The following is a 24,397-nucleotide window of genomic DNA, read 5'->3' on the forward strand; positions in this document are numbered from 1 at the left end:
AGACACGACAGCCATGACAGAAGCTTTGTCAAAGCTTCGTTTGAAAGCAATGCGCAGGATTAGCCAACAGACGGCGCTCTATTTAAGTCTGTCAAATGCTTCAAAGAAGTGAATCATTTGAGGCCATTTTTCTCCAAGTGATTCATTGCTTCAGAAAAGCCTCAGTTCCTCCATCTTTATATGTGCTTTACACATCTTATAGTGTCTTAAAAATCACCTCTGTCATTTTTGGCAATGTTTTTCACTGGCCCAACAGTGCATCCATCTGCAACAAAAGTCTGTGCAATAAACATGGACAGTGGCCAAAGGGTGCCAGGTAAGCTAATATTCTTTTATTAATGTTTTTTATTGCCTCGAGGCAGAAATGTTTGCGTCTACCAATTGTTGTGGTTGACTCAGGCGAGTGAGCTTTTTTTTTTTTTTTTATTTACTTTTTAAAATTTATTTCACCCCCCCCACCCCCCACCCCCCCCACAGCCTTATCTATGGGTTTCATCATTGTAAAAGTAAATTTACTCGTGCGTAATTGTGCAAATATACTGTACGTAATGTGTCGGGTGGTGAGCGTGGAGGGTTTTAAGATGCGTTTAATGTCCTGTGTTCAATGATGGATATGAATCAAATGTAATTTCTTCTTGTCACCTTGAAAAAAATCCAGCAACACTAACTGCTAGCCCACTAACACATTAGAAAGATACTGTTTCTAAAATGTATTTATGCATGTAGAACATGGAAAGGCGAAAATAAGTCGTTATTAAGGCAGAACATGTCATAGTAGCAGTTTAGCCCTTCATCAGTGGGAGCTATGACATAACCAAAGTTGTCACAAGTATCTTGGAACTCTGCCAAGTGCATATGTTTGGCCTCTGTTTTGAGACAGATAGCTAATCATTAGCCTTCAGCACACCCTGAAAAGAGGACCAAACCCCTGGACCTCACCCAGGGAGAGTTGCATCAGCCGTTGTACTTCGTCAAAGGTAATAATGGGGTCTGCCACCGACCTACTGGGTGCACGTGACAATACAAATGGTCTCAAGAGGAGTTTTTAACTTTATTTCCCCCTCACTGGCATTGCATGAACATCAGTAACTATTCCTAGACACACACGCACACATGCTGTAGCTACTGTATATACTTAACTGTACATACATGTATAGTCACTGATGTTCATTAAAATACTGCATTGTAGAAAAGTTCATTGATTTTAGTACTTTAATTTGAAATAAGTGAAACTCGTATAGATGCATTAAACACATTTCAGAAGGCCAATTCTTAACTCTATGAAAGAGAAATTATTTTGCGTAATGTTCTAATTTCTTGAGCTGGTGCATTTCAAGTTTGCGTTAGCTGTAAGCTGTAACCATCAAATGTTGATAAAATAAGTCAGCATATGTCACCCTGCGTGCTGTGAATCTATGTAATGAGTTGAACTACTAAAGTTTTTCATGCTATTCAAATGTACACCTGAATATGTGAACGTTTTACCCAATGTGCCCTACTACAGACTTTGAGAATCAACATATTGAACCATTGCAGCTTTCCATTCGTCACTTTTTGGATATTTTCCTCAACTGTCAAGTGCCATTAGATTGTTCTGACTCCAGGGTGTGGACGTGATAAAGAGATGCTTTCTGGGATAATGATGCACTTGGGGGAGGTGACACAAAAAGATACTCTTCAAATGAAAAAGGCGGGCTTGAAGGGTATGTGTTGATTTTAGGAGTGTGACAGTTAAGTTTCTTCTTGGCAGTCTTCCTTGAAATGCACAGAGATTGAAGAGAAACTTTTCTTGTCATCTAATATTTCTAAACATGATTTCATCATGCATGGCTTTTAACTTGTGCATTAAGCCATAATGCATCTCCCTTGATCTGTCTGTGGATATGAAGAGAAGGAACAAATCTGTCATGGTCTCAGTTGAAGTCTTAGCCGTGGTCGGTCCGGTTCCTCCTTTGCAGGTGTGCGACGGTTGCGTCGCAGCAGCAGCTGAAGAATCATCGTTTGCTCCGGGAGAATGACAATGCACGTTCAGATAAGCCAACTAAGGCTAGCTTAAGTTACGTCGCAATGACTAGAACTTTTAAAAAGGTCAGGTGTGAAGCAAGGTCATTAGAGTACTGCAGAAGACTTGTATTCAACCATCCACGTTTGCAGAGCAAGACAAAGTTTTCCGTAGTTTTGGTAGAAAACGACACGTAGCGATCTGAAAGCCGGTTGCCGTTTCAGATCCAGCCAAGCACGAGTCACACAACGAAGGAACTAACAACAAATGTGGATTCTGGTTTTCAAGATGTAATTAAAAGGTGATCATATCGCGCAAGGTCTTATCTTTCAGCTTCCTTTCATCAGACCTTAGTCTAAGGAAACCATAAAATATTGTCGTTGACCAGGATTTACAACACTGGGAAACAAAATCTATTGGCCTACGCATCGTCAGCAAACTCAAGGCGAATCTGATCTCTGTGTTGACATAATCAGTCAAGTGCGTGTATTCAACCAATATACGTACTGTACATATGGGAGGCTACAATAGCATTCTCTTTGATAAGAGTTCATGTCATTCAAACTCATGTTAAATGTCAAGTCAGCAGTCAATATGTACATGTTACAATTACATATCGGTTATTTATAATAAGCGGTATTATTTCTTTAGCTATAAAAATGCAGTGGGCTTTTTATATCGATATGAATAGAAAATTGTTCAACTCTGAAAGAAAAAAAATCAAAATCAAATGATGTTATACATCACCCAGAAGCAAATAATCATTTTTGATTCATGCGAAATCATAATAACTCAAATAAAATTGTATCGAGCTGGCTAACAGACGCTCCAACAAAGATGAACAGAATCGCTCTGATTCCTGCTCCGTGCACGTTTGCATGACCGCTTGTTGCTAGGCAGAGTTCACAGGGCTCAGTCAAAATTGGCTTATTATTGTTAAGTAATTGTGATTGGCTTGGGTGTGAAGTCTACAGCGGATGTGCACTATTCTCGTTCTTCTGCCACATTGGCACTGTTTATGCATTTCCACGTTGGCATGATAGTTACCAATTGTGTGAGAAGCTCATAGCTGCCTGTTAACTTCTAACATTTGACGTGAGTTAACAATTCACCTGCATCACAGAGCGAAATGTTTTATATTACATGCAGGAGCGAGTAAAGATTACACACAAGACGTGCAAATCCTCTCTGACGGCTCGATGGCGGCTTCACATTCCAGGCCTGCGATGTGTAAAACTATAACGACGCCTCATTTAGGAATGCAGCTGAACTTTCAAAGCTCGAAATCAAGACTCTAGGGTGGAGGGTGAAACTGTCTGTCGCAAACAGAGAAGGGCAATAAATCTCAATGACATTTTGTCCACTCTTCAGTCAGGCAGGGGAACTGTCGAAAGATTACAGTTAGCTCCAAAAGCGTTTGGACAATGACAGTTGTTAGGGGAAGAAGAGGAAAGCCAGAAAACATCTTGAAAAGCCTCCAATGTTCTGCAGCCAGATTCTTTGGACATGCAGATGCAACCAATGCTAACTTGTAACTTGTATCCGAATAATGGGAACAGAGACGTTACGGGAAGGAAGGAAGGAAGGAAGGAAGGAAGGACACTGCCGGCCCGAGGCTTTATGGGGCCCGAAGCAGAGCAGGCAGTGTACTATTATCCTCCATCCATTTTCTTCCCCTTATCGAGGTCAAGTGGCGGGGGCAGCAGCTTTAGCAGGGAAGGCCACACTTCCCTCTCTTCCGGGGGGGATCCCGAGGCCGGCCGGGAGACGAAGTCCCCCCGGCGTGTCCTGGGTCGTGCCCAGAACACCTCAACGGGGGAAAAGCTGCTCATAGAACGGCCTCGCTGGTGTTCACCCTAAGGAACTCTGACAGAAAAATCATGACAAATTCTTCCATTGTCTAAATACTTTTGAGACCAAAGTGTATTTGACGGGAGAACTTTACTGGCCAGTCTTAAAAAGCGGCGATCATTTCAAGTGACAGCTGTGGGAAAGCGGTTCAAACCTAGGCCGTAGACCACCCGGCTGGGTGACACGAAGTAAAACTTCGGAGCTCGGCACCAAGTGAAAACATCCAATTACCGTGCAATCACGCAACCCGAAGCTTTGTGTGTTTTGGCGAAATCCAAAAAATGTGGAGATGGCAAATAAATACCTAGTGTATGTAAGAAAAGTGTTGACAAAGATGAATTAATAATTGACAATGAGTGGCGTCTGCTTTGCCACTCCCCACCAAACATATCCAATCATAGTGGTGACTGATTTGCCATCCCTGTCTGCAGAAACACAAGCCTGACTCAATATTGGCCCTTTTCTTCACTGTTTGTGTGTCGAAGTTGTTTTTTCCGCCATCAGTCCTCCTACAAAACATTTGACGAGGTCACCAGAACGGAGCGTGTTGATTTCCAAATATTATCCTTAAAGTTACACTGTGACAATAAACATCCTCAATGAAAGGTGCAGATGAAGAGACCTTTGTCTCTCTTGAGTCAAAAGATGACGCAGCGGACAACTTCACTGGAAAAAAGAAGGAGAAAAAAAGTCTACACCTCTGACTTAGTCAGCAACCCGAAGACCGCGTTCAATATATCTAAACTTCCTCTTCTTCCTTCCCCTAAAGAAGATATTTTCACAGCTGCAGCAAGACTCAACTTTTCCGTGGATTCTGGCTTGCCCGTATTATTTTGGTTCACGTTTCAAGGTGAAGCGCTGTTTGGCCGGTTTGAACCCTTTGAACCATTTCAAGTGCATTCTTTCAAATGAACCCCAAACGTTTTCAAAAGTAACCTTTTTCAAATGTTTGCCATCATCACATTCTATTTATACACGGGATATGTCAGTTGAGCACACTTTCGTTCATTTTTATTGTCATTGTATTATTCTTCGAGCAAATGATTTGCCTTTTTTACGAGCTCAAACATGCCTGAAAACTCACCAATTTTTGCACGCACGTACGTATTTTAGGCTTCCAGAACAAGACTCTCCAAAACCCACTCAGTAACATCTGGTGGAAAGTTAAAAAGAAGTCGGAGCCGAGACCACTCTCTCCAATTGGCACAGAATCGTCTGGACGCGTCCACCGTGACAACTCGCACGGAAAACACGGCCGCGTGAGCCCCGGCAGGTACTGAACAGATGGGCAACTCTGAACTGCGAAAGAAACGTTTGCCCGTCTCGTGTAATGTAGTCGGAGCACGGTGTCAAACATCATTCGGACGATTCCCCGTGACAAAAGCTTCTGCTTTTGCAGTTGGAATTGTCATTGCTTTTCTTCATTGTGTTCGCAGGTAGTAACCATAGAGGCTGCGTGGTGTCCATTTCAACTAAAGCTTTCGACTAAAGTACCGTCTTATTTCCGATGAAAGAAAACAAATGGTTACATTGCGCAAAACAAATCTAAAAGTGGGATTTTTTTGGGGTTGTAGGGCCATTGCGAGGAATTCCCACTTCTTGGACGTAATTAAAAACAAAAAGATGTCATCAGCATCAGAAGACTGACTGCTTTAAGTCCGGTCAGAAAGGTGCAAATTAATGAACCCAACCGGGCTCCGAGCGGACGATGCGGTCACGCAGAGCAGAAGCGTCTTGTGATGAGGAGTGAGGCGCGCGCCACTGCTGCATTTCCATTCTAACACGGTTAACGTCAGACTTGAGAGAAAAGTGCGGTCAAATCTACACTAATTGACTTTTCTCTTGTAGTACGAGTATGAAACAATGGAGAGGAGGATCAGTATAGCTGAAAGATTTCTTTTGTTCATGAAATGGACATTTTTTGTGACTTGAAATACAATTTTCAGGCAGCGCTGAACTAGTGTTAAGCATGTCCTCCTCATAGTTCTGAGGTCGCCGGTTTAGATCTTGGCTGCGGTCTTCCTGCGTGGAGTTTGCATGTTTTCCCCGTGCTTGCGTGGGGCTTTCACTGCACTGCAAAAACTCAGAAACGTACTAAGAATATTTCTTGTTTCTAGTCAAACTAGAAACTTGCTTGAAACTTTACGGCTAAACTTCAAACATGCACTACCTCTGACTAGATGTGATTACTTTCCCCTCTAAAATGTGTACATTACATACTTTTCTTTCTTTCTTTCTTTCCAAAATGCAAGCAGGTCTCTCTCTCTCTCTCTTTCTGTCTCTCTCTCTGTCCCTCCCCTCCCACACCGATGGCCGAGCGTAATATAAGCCGCGGCCGGCCGGCTGAAGGACACACGTCCGTCCGGCTAACACGCAACCGTAGCTAGAAAGCAGCAAAAAGTGGAAGATTTGCGCCCTTTTAAAGACAAGGTAGGATTGGAATGTATGGAGCGTATTCAAGCATGAGTGTTGCGCTTTAGGCAAAGAGACCAGTCCAAATGGGGGGCATAAAGTGTTCCTTTTGCTTGTATTCATATATGTATATGTGTGTACGGTACATTCATATTTGATATTAGAGTTCAATGCATTTGAATTATATGTAGTAATGACTTGCTGCACGTGTTTGTAAAAATGAAGCGTTGAACATTGCGACGATTAAAAAACGCTCGACGTTTGAGATGTAAAGCTGAATGAACATTCGGGCTCGAGTCGCCGCATCGCGTTGCCAGAGCAACACAGGGGAAGCCCATCGCGGGGAAGCCCGGTAGTCACGACCCCGACAAATCCGGGTCGCGAGCGGCCCTCGGTGTGACCTTCCGGCTCCGGGGGAACCGCGTCGCTGTCGCCGTGTGTCTGCTGACCTTGCTGAGAGATCAGACGCAAAAGCAAAGCAGGTGTTTCTTTCCTCTGACGAGAACAAAGAGGTCAGAGCATATTGCTCCGATTCTAAAGTCTTTACACTGGCTTCCAGTCAGCTTTAGAATAGATTTGAAAGTTCTGCTACTGGTCTATGAATCCCTAAACGGTTTCGGTCCCGAATACATGAATGAAACGCGAATGGCATATGAATCCAGTCGGGCTGTGAAATCGACAGACTCGGGTCAAACAGTGGAGCACAGAGGCCAAAGCAATCGTGGCGAAGCAGCATTTAGCGATTATGCTGCACACAAAGGGAAGAATTGAGGTCAGCCCCAAGTGTGCATGTTTTAAAGTCCAGGTTAAAAACTCTTCCTTTTTCCCATGCTTTCTAGAGCATTTCCCCTTTGAAGTATTTCTTGCACTGTGTGCAGTTTTAATTGTATTTTGTTTTAAATGTTTCCAAGCTGTTTTTTCCTTTGTTTTGAAATGCTTTGAATCACGTAAAGCACATTGAGTCACCTTGTGTACGAAATGCTGAATGTGCTTTGCTTTGTGCAGAAGGCGGCGGGGGGGTGGGCTTCAGTCGGCGGCCGCGTCGCCACGACAAGCGGCAGGTGAACTTGACAAGTTGTTGTGGCAAAATACGGACACTACGACATGCGGAGCGTTGAGAGCAGCCCCTAGCGAAAACAGCCAACTCGAGGAGAATCCGTTCGTATTTGTTCGATTGTCCCGATTGTGTTCACGTGGTCCAAGGTCGGTCTGTCGGCTCGGCCGCGGTTACCGTCTGAGTCCTCTGTCCGCTCTTTTGGATTTGGAGCATTCCTAAAAGGTGCGATTTGCCTGCCTCGCTGTATTACTACTTTTTTGTCTGACTTTCTCATGCTTTCCCCCAATGTGCCTCTCGCACGATTTAGTCGTGCACAATGACTTTGGTGCTTCTGTAATTGCCCTTTTTCTCACCATCTCGTCACTCCCACGTCACTGGTTGTTGTTTTTGTTTTTAAATAGACAGTGGCACCGCGGTTCACAAACAAATCAGTGTACATACGTGTTATCTGGAAGCCTAATGGTATGATTAAAAAAAGGAAATAATAGCTGAACATGAGAATTGTGTTTCCGAACTTTGTCCTATTCGAGCGAAAGCAGCTGATGCGGCCGATGGAGTGACTCTTTCAATGAAGCGATGACCTCGAATTATAGAAAAGTGCAGGACTGAACAAATATCAGGCATTCATGTTCATAGTCCGTGTTTTTGTTGATTCCTAAAGCGTACTGTTTCTGTTGAACTCAAGGCATTTCCGCAACAGAGACTAGATCCATACATGCGGACCCTTTTGTGCCGTCTGCTACTTGGGGAAGCCCTTCTCCGATTGAATGATGAATCGATGACGTTCTGCGCCCGCAGGGACCGCGCCTACACCCGCACCGTCTGCCCGTCCTGCGGGTGCCATCTGATCCCTCTTCGCAAGCGGCGCAGGTCCTCCCCGAACGCCGCTTCTTAGCAGTCTCGGACATGTCCGCCTACGGGTTATGTCGCCGCCGCGGCCTCACGTCCGGCCCCCCGGCACCTCTGCCGAGCCCCTTTTGTCCGGCTCGACCCCAGGAGCTGAAATTGACCGTTCAAACTCCCATCAGGGCTGTGCTTGAAGCATCACAGCGACCGACGCTTCGTAGAAACGCAGGTTCGCCGTGCTTTTGTTCGCAGTTCTCAAAGGGCATCGCTTGCCCTTCTTCTAGTTTGCGGCGCAAGGGCGTGACGCAACCTAGCGTACTATCTCTGATTCACACGCACGTGAGTTGAAAGTTCACTAAACATAGATACAGCGCATGCCTCACGAGACTGAAGCGGCCAGATGGTCGCCTTGTGAATAGCTGGGCTACTCGTGAGACAGTCTCGAAACTCCTTTCTGCCCATTGTTCGAATGTCTTTGTTCTGTTTAGGAGAATATTGGCAACGACAGCAGGCCTGTCAACTGAAAGTGAAAGAACAGCTAATCTGATTAAAGTATTAGCTTGGTTCCAGCGCGGTATGTTTGGCACGTTAAGATTAAAGACATTTCTCTACCCACCTAAGTGACCAATGAGCTTTCGAAAGCAGGTGGTTTTTGTTTCAAGTGCATAGCTTCCAACCGTGCACCGCGCTGCACTGCGCTGCAACCATTGCTCCGAATAGGAAAGTCGAGTATTTGTTGAAACCTATTCCCTGTGGTGTATTGAATGGCTTTGTATGAAAAGCCAAGGTTACAGTCAAGGGACTTCTGCGGTTATGTTCGGCCTTGCGATAATCTAAATTTAGCCACGTCACAGCAGGTGAAAATGGTCACGAAGCAGTTGTGTCAATTGCATGTGCAACTTTGACTTGATTTATTATGTTACAGTAAAGCACATGTCAATGTTCTGCCCTGGAAAGACGCTGTTAAGAGTTGGCAAGACAGTTGTCTGTTGAGTAAATGCGGTCGGCACGGTCACCGCGGCCCCTTGGCATTTGCCCACACAAGCGCTCGTCACGCGATGTCCAGCTTCCAGTCGAGCTCGTAAATTGGTCCACAGAGGTCGTTAAGTCTGTCCGCCGTTTAGCCGGGGAGCGCGCACGCCTCTCCGGCCCGATTCCATTCAGCTGCGTCGTGTTTGGAGTGCTTTGTCTCGACCAAAGTTCACGTTCTGTGATTCTCACGGCCAAAGATTACTGCGATGTGTTGGAAAAACCTTCCGTCTGTGTTGATAAGTCCAAGGCTGTTGGTCAGGTTTGAGTTTTTCCTCAAGGTCAGACCCAGGCTGTTTGGGGTAATGTCTATTCTACTCACAAAGTCAAAGTTAACCACTGATTAACCACTGATTTTAGGTCAGGGTGCATAAAGGTGACAAATGAGCAGATTTGTATTCAAACTATATCAGAGGAACTGTTTGGGAAGGCTTTGAAAGAGTAGGTCTCTCTCTCTCTCTCTCTCTCTCTCTCTCTCTCTCACAGTGAGAGAATGAAACAACAATCGAGTCATCACATTTTGTTACATGACGCTAGGTCACGTGTGGGCAAAATATGGCCCGTGGGCCACATATGGCTCGCTCTGTCCTTTAATTCAGCCCACGGAGTACACGATTGAGGATTCTAGAATATATATTGCATTCATTTCGATGGTTGTTTTGCATTTATTCATTTAGCTCATTCAATAATTGATTAATTGATTTATTCTCAACAATGCAATAGAACAGTATGAGCAAAATGTATGTATTTTTTATTTCACAATTTGACATACACTCAACGCATTTGATTTGGTTCAATATTTGGAAAATAATGTTCGATTTTACATAAACCTTTTTTGGGCCCATCAGTCCGGTTTAAAAAATCCAGTGTCAAAAGTTGGCCCTTGGGCACAAACGTTGGCCCATCCCTGCGCCATTCAGTTCTATGATACAATTGGGCCTCATTATACTATTATCACAGCTGCGACGTGTTGTGGTTGTCACCTGTATTATTATGACAATTATTTATTCTCAATTGTCATTTTAGATGAATATTCTTCCTGTTGTTCTTCCTGGATTCGGGGGGGAATGGTAATAAAATCGATCCGTTCCAAACTGTCACTATCACAAAATATTTAATGTAAAGGCAATATTTTAAGTACCATCCTTCCCGGCAATCAATTCAAATGGATTATATTAAAATGCTAAAACAGACTTAAGTGCAATTGTGAATAACAATAATTCTAATAATGGGTGGGTTCTATTCAAAGCACAGTCACTGGTTTGATGGAGTTGTTTTTTTTTTGTTCCATCGCCATTGGCCGGATCGAACTCCCCGCTGCTGTTGACCAACTCCAATTCGGATCTTCTGTGACGGTCAATCGCGCGCGTTTGTAACGAGGAGGAGCAGTGAGTCAAGAAGATTCACGCTGCGGCGGACTGACCGATAAGCTGAGCTGCCGCACGATTGTCACTTGAACCCGAGCTCGTGTTTTTGTGCGTTGCGTGTTTCAATGCGTTACCTCACATTAGTGATTTTCATTTTACATTTGCGACACAGTTAATGTTCAAGAATGAGACGTTTGCGATAAAGTCCATCAGCAACGCAATGTTGATTATCGCTCCATCATTAAATCAAGAGTGTTTTCAATGGAGTTGTGATGTGAACATTTGACATTCTTTTGGATGATTAGTAATGTTCAAATGTTACTTTAAACATTGCCTGTACGGTCCGTGACCGTGAAAGTTTTGTAGATGGGTCACAGTTTTGGCCTGTGGGATGAATTATTTCAAACATGATTGAGCTCGTTGTTGACCAAATGTAAGTTCGAGCAGCTGAGCAGAACGGATTGCGGTCGAGCTGCCGCAGTGAATAGTCAAGTTTGTAGTTTGTGGTGAGCTTCCTTGGTTTGTTGTTAGTCTAAATTGTTTTATAAGAAGGCCAGGAGAGAATGTTTCCAGGAGAGAAACACTTGACCTTCGGATCCTCTCTTCTCAGGTGATCACTTACATTCGTTTTGAACTGGGAAAACAAGTATAAATATACTTAAGCGTTCCATTTCAGGTCTTGCTGTTTTGTGAAATTTGAACCTTTCTTTGCGTCGTCTCAAGCGAGCGGGAAGCTGCTTATTGGGCTAGTGTTTCACGCTGGCGTTGGAGTTCCCATGGAGCCTGCGGTGAACAATGTTCCAAACCAGTGTAGTCTTTTTTAAATGCATTTAACTGAAACAACTGGGGCCTTTTTAGTAAGCTGCAAAGGAAGCTGAAAGATTGTTTGGACGGGAGGTTCGGGACTCAATTAAGTGGGACACCACGTTATTCCCAAAAATGAAAAAGTAACACATTTTAAGTCAAATTTCATACGATGGAATATCTGAGAATTGTATTCATTCTTTGACATTAAATGTTAAACCGTTGGTGTGAAAAGTTGGAGCCATAGTCTGGTCCCTCACCTAGCACTTTGTTGCCGTGGTAACCCTACCAGAGCTCTAAAGCCCCCGACAACTTAAGTTCCCAGGAACTCCCGCCACCGGGAGTTTTGGGTCTTCTGTAGCTTTTCGTAGGAGCCAAGATTCAAATACTCGTGCCACCGTTGCATTCTCATCAAATGCAGACTCGTATCTCGCGGCATTGAAGGTTTTTTTCCCGGTATGCACAAACATATACAGCACTGTATTTGCTTTCCCATTTGTTGTCAATAGTTTTGGACACTTTTGGTATTATTATTATTAAAATGGTATCAACTAATCTGTTGCATTGTTTGTTTTTCTTTTTTTTATGATTATTTAGCTTTCCGTCACGCAACAATGGACCAGGCACGGTCGACAATAACAAAAATTGTGAGTATTTTGACAGTCGTCGTGACAGATTTGTCTGGCGCTTTGGTTCTTGACAAAATAAAATGTCCCAAAAAATTAACTACAGTACTTAAAATAAAGGGATAGAACATTGAGTTGAGCCAAATTTGGAGTTGGTTGTAATTTATGGAGGTTCTGTTGAAATATTTTGTACAGGCAGAAAATACCCATCAAACAAATCAAATAATCACTTCAAGTCAAAATGTAGCCAGGTTATGAATAATTGTGTGCTTAAATGTATTTCTGTTCCTCTGTTTAATTTAGGTGGCTGTAGTTAATAGAAATGAAGGATCATTTAGTCTACAGACTAAATTGATGGCAAACGCAAATCTACACATCGTTAACTTAAAAGCATAATTGCCTGTCGTTTTTGAACATTTACGGGAAACGAGAAAAAAACACAAGAAATCCAGCAAACCAGAAGAGTCCAGTTCAAGCTTTGCTGATTGCCATGAAACGAATGACTGATAATCGAAACTGACATAGAGAAAAATCATCCTCTTTCGCAAACACATAGGTTTTCTGTATTGACGTTGGGACAGTAAGCTGAAAATGTCTTGCGCAATTACGCTATGAGGCTTACGATATGTTTCGGTGTGAGATAAAGTGGGACAAATGGTCGTGTGGCTCAAATCAACAGGAAAATCAATCCCCTAAATGTTATTTGTTGTACTGTAAAAAGACGCAACCCTCAATTGATATCCGACTGAAAAGAATCCACCGATATGAGAAGTTGTGGTGCTTTGACTGTACCAGTTGGCGAATCCACCATCTTTTATGTTCTCCTCCTCCTCCTGCTGTAGTTTAATGGAGAACCACATTCATATACACGTTTCAACCTGACCCAAAACATGGAAGGTGACAACAGTCACGTGGAGATGAAGCTTTCGTCCGACATGGATGAAGAAGCTGGTGGGAATGGAGTAGGAGCCCACCTCAATCATAACTCCAAGCGCAAATCTTACATGACTTCAAAATTTGAACGCACGCCCAAGCACCTTTGCTTTATGGTAGCTACCGTCCTCCTCATCTTCATCATCGGTAAGTTGGCATTGGCATTTTTCTGGTTGGTTCCTCATGTTAAATTTGGATCGAGCTCCTCGTAGAATAGATGAGTCATTACAATTTACGAACACTATTTCCCAAATGAGAAATAAGCCAGTGTTATTGATGCAGTCTTTTTACAATGATATATTTGGCTGATTGACTGAAGTGCAATGTGCTGGGTTGGACCGGGTGCACTTTCGAAGCTTCTGAGTGTAAATTATGTGATGTGCGCAAAATGGCTAGTTGATTACAAAATAGCCACACCAGGTTGCCTTGTAATTCTATGCTGCAATTTAATAATGGAAATGTCATGGATTCTTTTTGTCATTTGACGCTTCCACTTTCAGGGTACTTGATTGGCTACTTGGTCCATCGCCAAAGAGATTTGGCTCCCAGCTGTGAAGCTTCCGCCGTGCACTTGTCTGATGAGCCTGTCGAGCACGAGACGGGAGCCGCCCCCGTCATGGCCTGGAATGACGTCAAGAATGCCTTTGCTCAGAAATTGACTGTATCCAACTTCCAAACTGCCTTCAGGTGTATCTAACCCCCCATGACTATGCAATTTATCTACCTATCTATACAGCATATATATATATATATATGTGTGTGTGTGTGTGTGTGTGTGTGTGTATGTATGCATATGTACACAATTCATTCTTGACTTCACTTTCTGAACTTGTTTTTTTTAATTTCTTAGTGATTTGTCCAGTGAAAGTCATCGGGCTGGTTCCTCAAGTGATGACGCTCTGGCAGACAAGGTGATCAAGAAGTTTCAAGAGTACGGCCTGAAAACCTGGACCGACGAGCACTTCATTAAAGTTCAGGATCGCCCGCTTTCCGGTTCCAACAAAGTTATTTTCAAGAATGGCAGCGAAGAGCGTCCGGAAGGGTTTCTGTCCTACAGTGCCAATGGAAATGTAAAGGTAACCTGGTAACTTTGATTGCAAGTTGTTTTTGTTTGTGGTGAAAAGGAACTACTGCATGGCAATAGCAGGAGATGGATGTATTTTGGCCTTTTGCTGCAGGGAGCTGTCCTGTACGCCTACTATGGACAGGAAAGAGACTTCAGAATGCTGCGAGACAGAAACATCAACATGAGCGGCAGAGTTATGTTGATCCGAGCTGGAAAGATCAGCTTTGCTGAAAAGGTGGGCTGGACCTTTCGAAAAGATGACTTCCTCCTCCGAAAGCCAAGTTGTGTCTTCTCGTTGCCAATCAACTTCGAGTATGTCATGAATTGCTCTCGTTTGTGTGACCAGGTGGCCAATGCTGCCAAAATGAAGGCCTCTGTTGTGCTGATCTACCAGGATCCCACGGATTATCCTTCTGAAGGCACCACTCAGCTCTTTGGACATGTGAGTCTGGACTCTGGACACTCCAGAAGATTTTGGGGCTAACCGCAAGCACAGGGGCGACACGGCGGACGACCGCTTAGCACGTCCGCCTCACACTTCTGAGGTTGCCGGTTCAAATCCGGCCTCTCCTGCGTGGAGTTTGCATGTTCTCCCCGTGCCTGCGTGGCTTTTCTCCGGGCACTCCGGTTTCCTCCCACATCCCCGGAACACGCATGCTCGGTTAATTGAAGACTCTAAATTGCCCGTAGACGCGAATAGTTGTTCGTTTCGATGTACCCTGCGATTGGCTGGCGACCAGTTCAGGGTGCACCCTGCCTCTCACCCACAGTCAGCCGGGATAGGCGCCAGCATGCCCGCGACCCGCGTGACGATAAGTCCTACGGAAAATGAATGAACGAATGCAACCGCAGGATGTCAGGTCAATTTGTTTGATCGTGACGGAAACCATGAAACAAAATCGCAATCGTGTGAAATGTAAAAAATGAACAGAAGACAACGAAGGTGCATCTGAAGCTGTGTGATTTCCGAAACTCTCTTTCTCTCTCTCTCTGGCTTTCGTTCTTTCTCGCAGGTCCATTTGGGTTCAGGCGATCCCTACACCCCTGGCTTCCCCTCGTTCAATCACACCCAGTTTCCACCTGCCGAGTCTTCAGGTCTACCAAATATCTTGGCTCAAACCATCACCGCAAGCACGGCCACCAGCATTATCGCGTAAGGCTTACAGAGCAGTTGACAAAATATAATTAAGGCAGGTAAACATTACTCGAGTCGAGCCGCTTGATTGATGATTAACGAAAACAACTCCAAACTTTTTCCTCCGATGCAAAGGCCACTTTGAAATGCTTAATTGCAATTCATTGAACACGCTCAAACCAATCAACGAGAAATGATCCACTATTGTACATTTTAGAGTAGGACTGCACGATATTGGGGAAGACCATTTTTATTTGTATTTTTTAAACCTGCAATATATATTGGGCTGCAGCTTTTGCCCTACAAACTCAAAAACGTGAAGAAAAACTCGTTGCTTGAATGGAGTATTTTAAAAAGAGGAATGAAAACAAAAGCAGGACCTTTGTCCTTAATGTGCAAATAAAAACACACAATACAGTGTGACAGGAACGATGGTGAAAGGACATTGAAAACGTTGCATTGCTCACAGCTCTGGCTGACTAGATTAACAAAATAATTTGTCTATTCTTATATGACAAAATAAAATGAATTCCGTAATATCACACTGTGACCATAAAGTGTTTTAACTAAAGCTTTCTGATACAAATAATAATTTCCCCAGTAACCCCTTTTCACAATTATGTACTGTATTGCAAAATGAACACATTCACTCCCATTTACGCAGTGTCCCTGAACGCACCTCGCGCACACACGTAGCTGCTGCTTGCGTGCCTGCCTGCAGTCTTTTCATTCTGAAGAGCGAAACCGGAAATGCAGCAGGTGCAAACACGTCCCTCTGCTGGTCACATTTAATATTACAGTTGATTCACTGTACTGTATATCTCAGTACACCAACATCGCAGCAGATCCTGCAAAGTGACTTTTGCGCGCACGTACATCGCAATGACGATGCTTGAATAAAATATCGCGCAGCCCTATTTTATAGTTGTTTTTAAAACTGCCACATCACAGCGTCCTGTTCAAGGTGATAAGGCAAATAGGTTTTCAGGATTTCAGGAGGCGGGCCGTGACCCTCTCTCCCACTGGAATAGATCTGGCCCTGCACTGAGCAGCGGCCAAATCTCATCTCCACTTTGAGAACCAAAATCACAGCAATCTGGAGTAAGATGAGTACTTTTAAAGTGAGGACTTGAGGCTCTCCAATGTGATACTATATGTTCACCAATTGAACCTTGACACAGCAAAAACAGAGCAGACAAGTTTTTTGCTTCAGAAACTTGAAAATGTTGTTACTATTTTAGTTGCACATTGTTTCTTTTTATCTTTGCACATCTAGAAAAGCTCTCTGCAGAGTGGACCCCCCGCTATTGGCAGCGGGACAGGGACCAGGCGGGACTGCCAATAGCGAAAATCCGCAGATAATTGACCATTAAAATTGCATTTTTTTGTTTTTGTTTTTGTTTAACCCACAAATTCTTGAATATGCGGTTATATACCGCCACTAAGCATTTTGGGGGTTGGTTCCCCCCCCCAAAAAAATGAAAATCAAATGTTTTTAAATCCGCGGATAGGTAAATCTGCGGGTGCTTGACCACAACTATGTGGGGGTCCACTGTAAAACAAATGTATTGTGATTAGCAATGTTGCAACGAGCCACGCCTCCACTTTTTTTGACACCCTCACTATTCATTTTTGTGTTTTTTTTTAATAGCTTTGTGGGTCGTGTCAAATCTTATCTTTAGCACGTGTATTCCTTTGTTTAACAAGGTAACGCAATTAAGAACCGTTTCTCATTTACAATGCTGACCTGGAGGCCATTTAGGGTTCGGTGTCTTGCGCAAGGACACTTCGACAGCGGACAGTCAGAGCCGGGATGCGAACCGGGCAGAACGTTGGCGCGAGAAGTACAAAGTGTGGAACAAATGTGTGGACTAAATGTGCTCCCCCAGGCAACTGGGGGGTCAGAACGCACCAGAAGAGTGGGGAGTTTTCAACAAACTCGGGAGTGAGAATGACGTCGTTACTGTGGAGGTGGAGAACGTTCTCACCGAGAAGAAGATCAACAACGTCTTCGGTGTCATCGAAGGCTTTGTGGATGCAGGTGTCCGTGCAAATTTATTCCCCGAGAGAGACAAACTGAGCATAAATTTGAATATGAATTGAGTATCTTATGCCTGTGTCTTGCCCGTAGATCGATATTTGGTTATCGGTGCCCAGAGGGATGCGTGGGGTCCGGGTTTTGCCGCATCGACCGTTGGCACCGGCGTTCTGCTGGAAATGGCTCGTTCGATCTCAGACATGCAAAGGAAGGGTACGCTGTTTGGGACTGCCGATGTTTACTTGGTGTGCTCGCGCTGAAATTCGGCTCGTCCCAATACTACTAGTGACACTCGGTATTGGGGAGGAACTAATTACATGTCACCAGATTAGAATTGTAATCCATTCTATTATTGGGAGAAAATGTGTCATGAAATAACAGTTGCTTTGGAAATGTCCACTTTTAGTTACACTTTGGCGGCACGGTGGCCGACCGGTTAGAGCGTCAGCCTCACAGTTCTGAGGACCCGGGTTCAATCCCCGTCCCCGCCTGTGTGGAGTTTGCATGTTCTCCCCGTGCCCGCGTGGGTTTTCTCCGGGCACTCCGGTTTCCTCCCACATCCCAAAAACATGCATAAATTGGAGACTCTAAATTGCCCGTAGGTGTGCATGTGAGTGCGAATGGTTGTCTGTCTGTTTGTATGTGCCCTGCGATTGGCTGGCAACCAGTTCGGGGTGTACCCCGCCTCCTGCCCGATGACACTGGGATAGGCTCCAGCATGCCCGCGACCCGAGTGAGGAGAAGCGGCTCAGAAAATGGATGGATGGATGGTTACACTTGAAAACTAGCCGCAAAAGCAACTTTTTGTTTTTGGTCATACCACTTCCTCTTTCCGAAGCCGACGCTTGTGATTGGCCCTCTCTGGTCATGTGCCATTTAGGGTCATATCAAACAAGACACATTTTCCCCCAAAATGACCTCGATGCATTCGTCAGAGGTTTTGAAAAGGTTTCTATGGTTGGAATTCACTTTTTTAGAGGAAGCAACAACACTTTTGATACATTCATTCAAAACTAACAAAGGTCATCACAATGTTATCATATGTAATTGGTTATACCATCTTTGAGAAATTGAAATAGTTACATTTTCAATAAGGTAACTTGTAATTGTAATCAAGTATGTTTTCAAAGTCATCTTCCCGGCATTGGACAACACCTGTCTTATCTCCTCCTCCTCCTTCTTCTTTGAATAGACGGATTCAAGCCAAGGAGGAGCATTGTGTTTGCTAGTTGGAGCGCTGGAGAATATGGAAGCGTTGGCGCCACCGAGTGGCTGGAGGTGGGAATTGCATGCTAAACTTTTGCTTTGCCAGCAACTCGTCTGCATTCTGCAGTTAGCCTCCTCTAACTGGATCAATGTCTTGTTTGCAGGGTTATCTTTCTTCCCTGAGCACGAAAGCCTTCTCTTACATCAACCTTGATGGCATTGTAGCAGGTACCATCATTTGATTTTGGATTTTGGATTTTACCTTTCAAGCCTTTGATTTGGCTTATGAATATTGCCTATTCATTACAAATGCCTAATTGTAAATGTTTCTGAATGAATGGATCAATCAACTCCTTTCCAGGTCATAATGGTTTTAAAGTAGCAGCGAGTCCTATGATGTACGGCTTGATTGAACGCACGCTCAAAGAGGTACATCTTGAATCGCAGTATATTTTAAGGCTGCACTACATGATATTAGGATTGTACATACAGCAATACATTCTAAAAATGTCAGTTCAGCAATGCATTGCAATTTTTCTTCCTATGACTCAATATCAATTCAGCAAATCCGCTGATTTAAAACAGCATTTTAACAACGGCGCGAGGCATGCTGGGAAATCTTCCATGTTTGTCGTCATCGTGGCGGCTCGCTGTCAGAGGATTTCCCAGCGTGCCAAGCGCCGTTGTATAGTTGTTAAAGTGCTGTTTTAAGTCAGTTCGTCCCCGAATCCCATAAATAGTTGTCACAATGTGAATATTAATGGAGTTTATGTGTGTTTGTTCCCCCTCAGCAGCTTTTGTTGTGTCTTAACTATTTTTTTTTTGGTTCAAAATTGTCCAAATTGACTGTCAATTATTTGTGCATTTTGTCTTCTTACGGAACATTTCAATCAAGATCGAATCGAATTGCGACCCGAGCGAATCGATATTGAACGGCGAGCTGAACAATGGAAAAGGAATCGAACGGTGAGGTTAATAACGATGGCCATCCCTAATACATACGACCTTTTCCTCCTCAGGTGGGCGTCCAGAATAGGGCGGAGTCCCTCTTTTCCGAATTTGGAAAGGGCAACTGGGAAGCTAACGTGTATGTTTGCTTAACATCTAACATCTGTGTCATTTGCAATTTGTTATCTTGAGAAATGTTCACGTCTATTTAGGTTGGAGCCTCTGAAGCTGGATAATGCTGCTTATCCTTTCATGGCCTTTTCTGGCATTCCGTCCCTGTCGTTTCGATTCACCTCTGGCAATATAGTAAGTGCTTTAATATACATCTTACATGTACGTTTGGAGACTGACATTGCGTTTTGTGCATCAGCTGTATTTGTTTCCATTCATTTGTTATTGCACTTTGTAATAGCACATTTACTCAGCTGGCCCTTGCTGAAGTAGACATTTGTTTTTGATTATCTATCATCTTATTTAAAGATCCATTTTGAACTGAAAACTGTTACATATTAATGCAAAAAAAATCCACATTTGGATCAATAATCATGATGACAATATTGATCAAAATAATCAGGATTATTATTTTGGCCATAATTGTGCAGCCCTACTCTCTGCGCGCTTAAACACCTTCCAGTAATGCGTAGTAGTATTGTAGACTATGTATATTTTATTCCTCGGTCTATGTTTTGTAATGAATTTTTCTATTGTTTTATTTAGTTTTATTGTTTTAGGCTAGGAGGCATTTATTTTACCACAAAGAAATGACAGCATACACGCAAAATCCCACGATATGGCAAATTATGCACCATAAGAATATGGGGGGGGGGGGGGGGGGGGGGGAATAAAACATCTGAAATGGGTGAACCGCACATTAGCGAGGGAACACTGTAAAGTATACTGTACACATGTGAGCGACTATCTGAAATCCAATGCATCCTCTGTGCGATTTGTGGGATCCCGCAAACCTCAACTCATTGGGCTCCTTCCCTAGGATTATCCATATTTTGGCACATTGCTGGACACACAGGAGAAGCTGATCGCCGTCACGTCCAACCAGCATCTGCAGCTGGCCGAGGCGGCCGCCAAGTTCGCAGGTCACGTCGCGCTGAGGCTGGTCCACGACCACCTGCTGCAGATGGACCTGATAAAGTACGACAAGATCATTCGTACTCATGTGGCGCAGATCAACAGGAAAGTCAATACCATACAGAGGGTAAGTGTCCCTTTTATCACTTTGCCGAGCCGGCATTTCTTGTCGCATCTAGCAAGCGTTACCGTACAGGGGGTTCCCCAATTCCTTGCGCACTTTTGTGTTTCCGAGACATGTTTCATGTAGCATATATGGAAACAACCTCATGTCACAGTGCACTTATATTTTTATTGGCTAATTGAGTCTCACTTCCTTTTTTTAATGCAAATTTGAACTTCCCGAGGTTGGGGAATTTTGTGTGATGTTGTCCTTTGAAACTTTAAAGACATCATGTATCGTGTACTGTTTACATCAAATTGTACATTTTGGCCACTATTGGCCAATTCAAACCCATGAAAACGACATTTTTTAATCTACTGGATTGAATCATACAGTTATAAACCCTCCAAAAAATGTTTCATGATTTCTGCCAGAGTACATCATTTGTCACTTTTTGGACAAGGGTGCACCCCCCACTGCGCCCAAAAAAAGAAGAATGCACAAACTGAAAATGTCCACTTTTCAGATTGTTTTCCAACCTCCACATTGTGCAAACAAATTTTAAAATGAACCTATACTTAGAACTTAGTTACAAACTTTATGGAGTATAAGAAGCAAAAACATTAAGAATCTTAACAAAAACAAAACAAAACAAAAATAAAAATGTCAAACTGAAGGATATAATCCATGTTTCAGTGTCGAATAGAGGAGCTTCGTTTGTATTTTATATCGAAACATGGCGGCTAATCCAGGTGCACATTGTCTTTGCGAAGGGCCTTGATTTGTAAAGCTAAGAGAGTCTCGTGCGTGCCATGTGTCCAGATGCAGCCCAATCTGGTCCCCATGTCGGTGCAGTGGTTGATCTCGGCCTCCGGCTCCTACAGTCGAGCCTCTCGGAACCTGATGAAAGACATCCAAAACAGCGACTTGAATGACATCGAGATGTGCCGCATCTACAACGACCGCATCATGTCGGTAAGACCCGTTGGGCTTCGGCTCCTCCTCGCCGAGGTCTCGCTTGGGAAAACGCCGCCTTGAAGGAAACCCCTCCATCCTGCGTTCCTTGGCCGTCCGCAGGTGGAGAGGAACTTGCTGTCGGCGTACGTGTCCGCTCGAGAGAGTCCTTTCCGCCACGTCCTGCTCGGCTCCGGTCCGCACACGCTCAAAGGTCTGTCCGACCACCTGGACGCCCTCAGGACAGAAAGCCCGGAAGCTGACGTCGACCGGTTCCGCAACCAGTTTGCCTTGGCGACCTGGACAATTCAGGGCTGTGCCAACGCATTAGTAGGGGACATGTGGTCCTTTGATAATGAAATCTAAAATATTTCCACCCTGTGGGTCTTCCCTCACTCACAGTTTGGGACAACAACACCGGTCCTCATTTAGATGATGATCATCATCATCATCATCCTAATAATAATATAGTAATAACCTCTGATAGGTAAAAACCGCCTCATCTCCCTTAGCCTTTCATTTCATAGCACTCGCTCTTCATACTCACGCAGTACATTTTCACAGTCATTTCTCATGTTTTGTTCTGTTGAAAGAACGTTTCAAATGTGTGGTGCTTAATTGAATACATTTGCTGACTTTGGTGCTACTGTAACCGCCTACAAACGCGAATATGACTTGGTGGCATGACCGAAAGATGAAAAATCCAACGTGAGTCACAACACCAGGACTCTCGCAAAACAAATACGGGCGTTCTGCTTCGATCTGCAGGAGTAATGGTTTTGCATTTGTATGAATAGCCCAACTCCAACCCGCTCACAGTCCGTTCCGACCTATCCGTAACTATATTTACGTGATCGCTTACTGTGCAGAAATATCCTCATTCGTAATTAAGAGGCACAAAAGATCACAACTCGGGTATTATGAATGGCGTCTTTGGATATATTTGCCACGGATCACTAACCGTAACCCTTGAGAACATGAAACAAATTCACGAAATCAGAAAAAGATAACAAACACGGACGGGGAGAGGCTATTTTACCAGGTGCCACTGAAATTCACGTCTATTTATTGTGTTATTTATCAGTGACAGGGTTCACTATAAATAGTGTTTGAATTGCCTTTTATAGAAAATGTATAATTATCGGGAGCAGTGCCTCCCATAATTATGACAGTTATACTGTCGAAATAAAAGAAAAAAGCAGCATCTGCTAACCAAAAAGCAAAAGTGTACATGCGGCAGCATCCACCGCTGAGCGCGTCGGCAGCGGATGGAAGCTGCTCGTCCAACCTGCCGCTCGCATGTGCACTTCTCGTCCTGCCACCATTACGGAAGCAGCGTAATGCGCAAACCAAGAAGGTAGTTTTTGCCTACCTGTGTGTGTCTGTATCGGAGGCAGTGCCCTCCATATTTCACTGTAGGGGTGGATGTTGATATTAGCGGGGGCAGCGTTCCTCATCATTTTTTGTATATCTTAAGTACACGACATCAACAGCACAATCAGATCTTTTGTCTCCTTGTCCATGTACTTTCTTCCCAAATCAAATGCGCCTGCAGTTTCTGTTCAGTTTTCCTCAAATGTTTTCAGCAATCTTCTTTTTTTTTTTGTATGAAGGTCTGCATGGTTTAATTGCGCTCTGTTTTTCTTATGGCAACATTTTTCCTTATTTCGAATCAAACATTGACAGTATGTTGATTTCTCGTAGATATGTATACAGCAGTGACGTGTGTTTTTCTTCTTCTCCGTTTTCAAGGTTGTAGGATGTTGGTTTTATTCCATGTTTTTGTTTTATTGATTTGTGTACACGTGTGTTTGGATGGGGCTTCATGCCTGTTCTGCCGGAATCAAAGTTACTGACGCAAAATGTCACGACACACTTTTACAGTTGTGGTGTTCCGCACAAGAGAAGAAGTGAAATGATCCAGATTCATATACACAGAAATTGAAGTAGAGCCAAATTGTGTCATTGTTTTTGGTCTCTAACCTTAAAATGAAGTGATCCCTTTAAAAAAAAATAAAAAATAAAAAAGAATGTTTTGGAAATCTTTTTTCAAGTAACATACAGTATCTTCCAAATGTATGCAAGTTTCTGTTTTATTTGACATTTCTGTCCTGCAATAAATGATTACATCGCTCCGAGCAGGCTTTTAGCTGTTTCATTTACCCTTGGGGGCCCCCTTATGAAAATGCTGTCCACGGAAGGACGTTTCCCCGAAGCCCCCTCTGGAGCCAGCTGGAGGTGGGACAAGATGGCGAGCGCCTGCTGCCGTCGGGCGGGCGAAAAGGTAACGTGGGTCCCGCGGGGTCACCATCTGTGGGAGCGGCCGAGGAGGTTGGAGCTACAGTATTGGCCCCCTTCTCAAATTCTTAGATTTTTGCATCGTTTCCCCACTTTAAGCGAATCAGAATCATCTTTATTTGCCAAGTATGTCCAAAAAACACACAAGGAATTTGTCTCATCAGACAAATATAACCCAAGTGATCTTAAAGTGCTGTTTTTAAATGGCAATTTCATTTATTAAGGAAAAAAAAAATATTCAAAGTTACCTAGCGCTGTGTAAAAAAGAAAAAAAAGTATTGGCCCCCTAAACTTAAGAGCAAAACAGTCACTTGAGCAATAAAAGGTTGCAAGTAATCTGGTAATGCCGGTACAATTGTTTGTTGGACAATTGTACAAAAGGATGTAGAGTCCTCTAGCAAGTAGAGCGGTTTGAATGACTAATAGAGCAATAGTCCGGTGCAAATGGCCATTGTGCAAAGGGCGCCGAGACGTCGACAAAGACATGCAGTTTAAAGTGACTAGTTGTGCGATAATCTGGGACAATGTCAATTGTGCAAAGGTTTGCAGATACTACTCAGTCGATTGTGCAAATGGTGCAGATGCTACTCAGGCACATGAGTGGCCAGTATTGGCCAACAACAACAACGAGACTAC

The 24,397-nt window shown here is 43.7% G+C and overlaps 1 protein-coding gene across 6 annotated transcripts; it reads left to right on the top strand.

Moving 5' to 3' along the window:
• Positions 1-907: 907 nt before the first annotated feature.
• On the top strand, positions 908-23,592 carry tfr1a (transferrin receptor 1a). Of its 6 annotated transcripts, XM_061694898.1 has the most exons (19): positions 6,198-6,283; positions 8,008-8,192; positions 11,966-12,015; positions 12,837-13,074; positions 13,428-13,614; positions 13,778-14,003; positions 14,106-14,228; positions 14,340-14,435; positions 15,007-15,146; positions 17,018-17,169; positions 17,260-17,379; positions 18,359-18,444; positions 18,537-18,600; positions 18,734-18,801; positions 19,392-19,459; positions 19,533-19,626; positions 20,312-20,533; positions 21,332-21,484; positions 21,587-23,592. In XM_061694898.1, the coding sequence occupies exons 3-19, from the start codon at positions 11,983-11,985 to the stop codon at positions 21,827-21,829; spliced, it is 2,313 nt and encodes a 770-aa protein (XP_061550882.1). In that variant the 5' UTR covers positions 6,198-6,283; positions 8,008-8,192; positions 11,966-11,982; the 3' UTR covers positions 21,830-23,592. The 6 variants fall into 6 exon arrangements, with proteins under 6 accessions (XP_061550887.1, XP_061550882.1, XP_061550886.1 ...); XM_061694903.1 differs by lacking the exons at positions 6,198-6,283; positions 8,008-8,192 and adding an exon at positions 908-977; XM_061694897.1 differs by lacking the exon at positions 8,008-8,192 and having other exon boundaries at positions 6,209-6,283.
• The last annotated feature ends 805 nt before the right edge of the window (positions 23,593-24,397 follow it).

The sequence above is a fragment of the Phycodurus eques genome, chromosome 13, assembly GCF_024500275.1.
Source record: "Phycodurus eques isolate BA_2022a chromosome 13, UOR_Pequ_1.1, whole genome shotgun sequence".
NCBI lineage: Eukaryota > Metazoa > Chordata > Actinopteri > Syngnathiformes > Syngnathidae > Phycodurus > Phycodurus eques.

What these genes read in the sequence shown, in the direction of transcription:
- tfr1a (XM_061694903.1), top strand. Translation starts at nt 11,983, where the DNA reads ATGGACCAGGCACGGTCGACAATAACAAAAATT. An exon ending in GGCAACTGGGAAGCTAACGT is followed by an intron (nt 19,460 to 19,532) that starts GTATGTTTGCTT and finishes ACGTCTATTTAG; the next exon opens with GTTGGAGCCTCTGAAGCTGG. An exon ending in ACAACGACCGCATCATGTCG is followed by an intron (nt 21,485 to 21,586) that starts GTAAGACCCGTT and finishes GGCCGTCCGCAG; the next exon opens with GTGGAGAGGAACTTGCTGTC.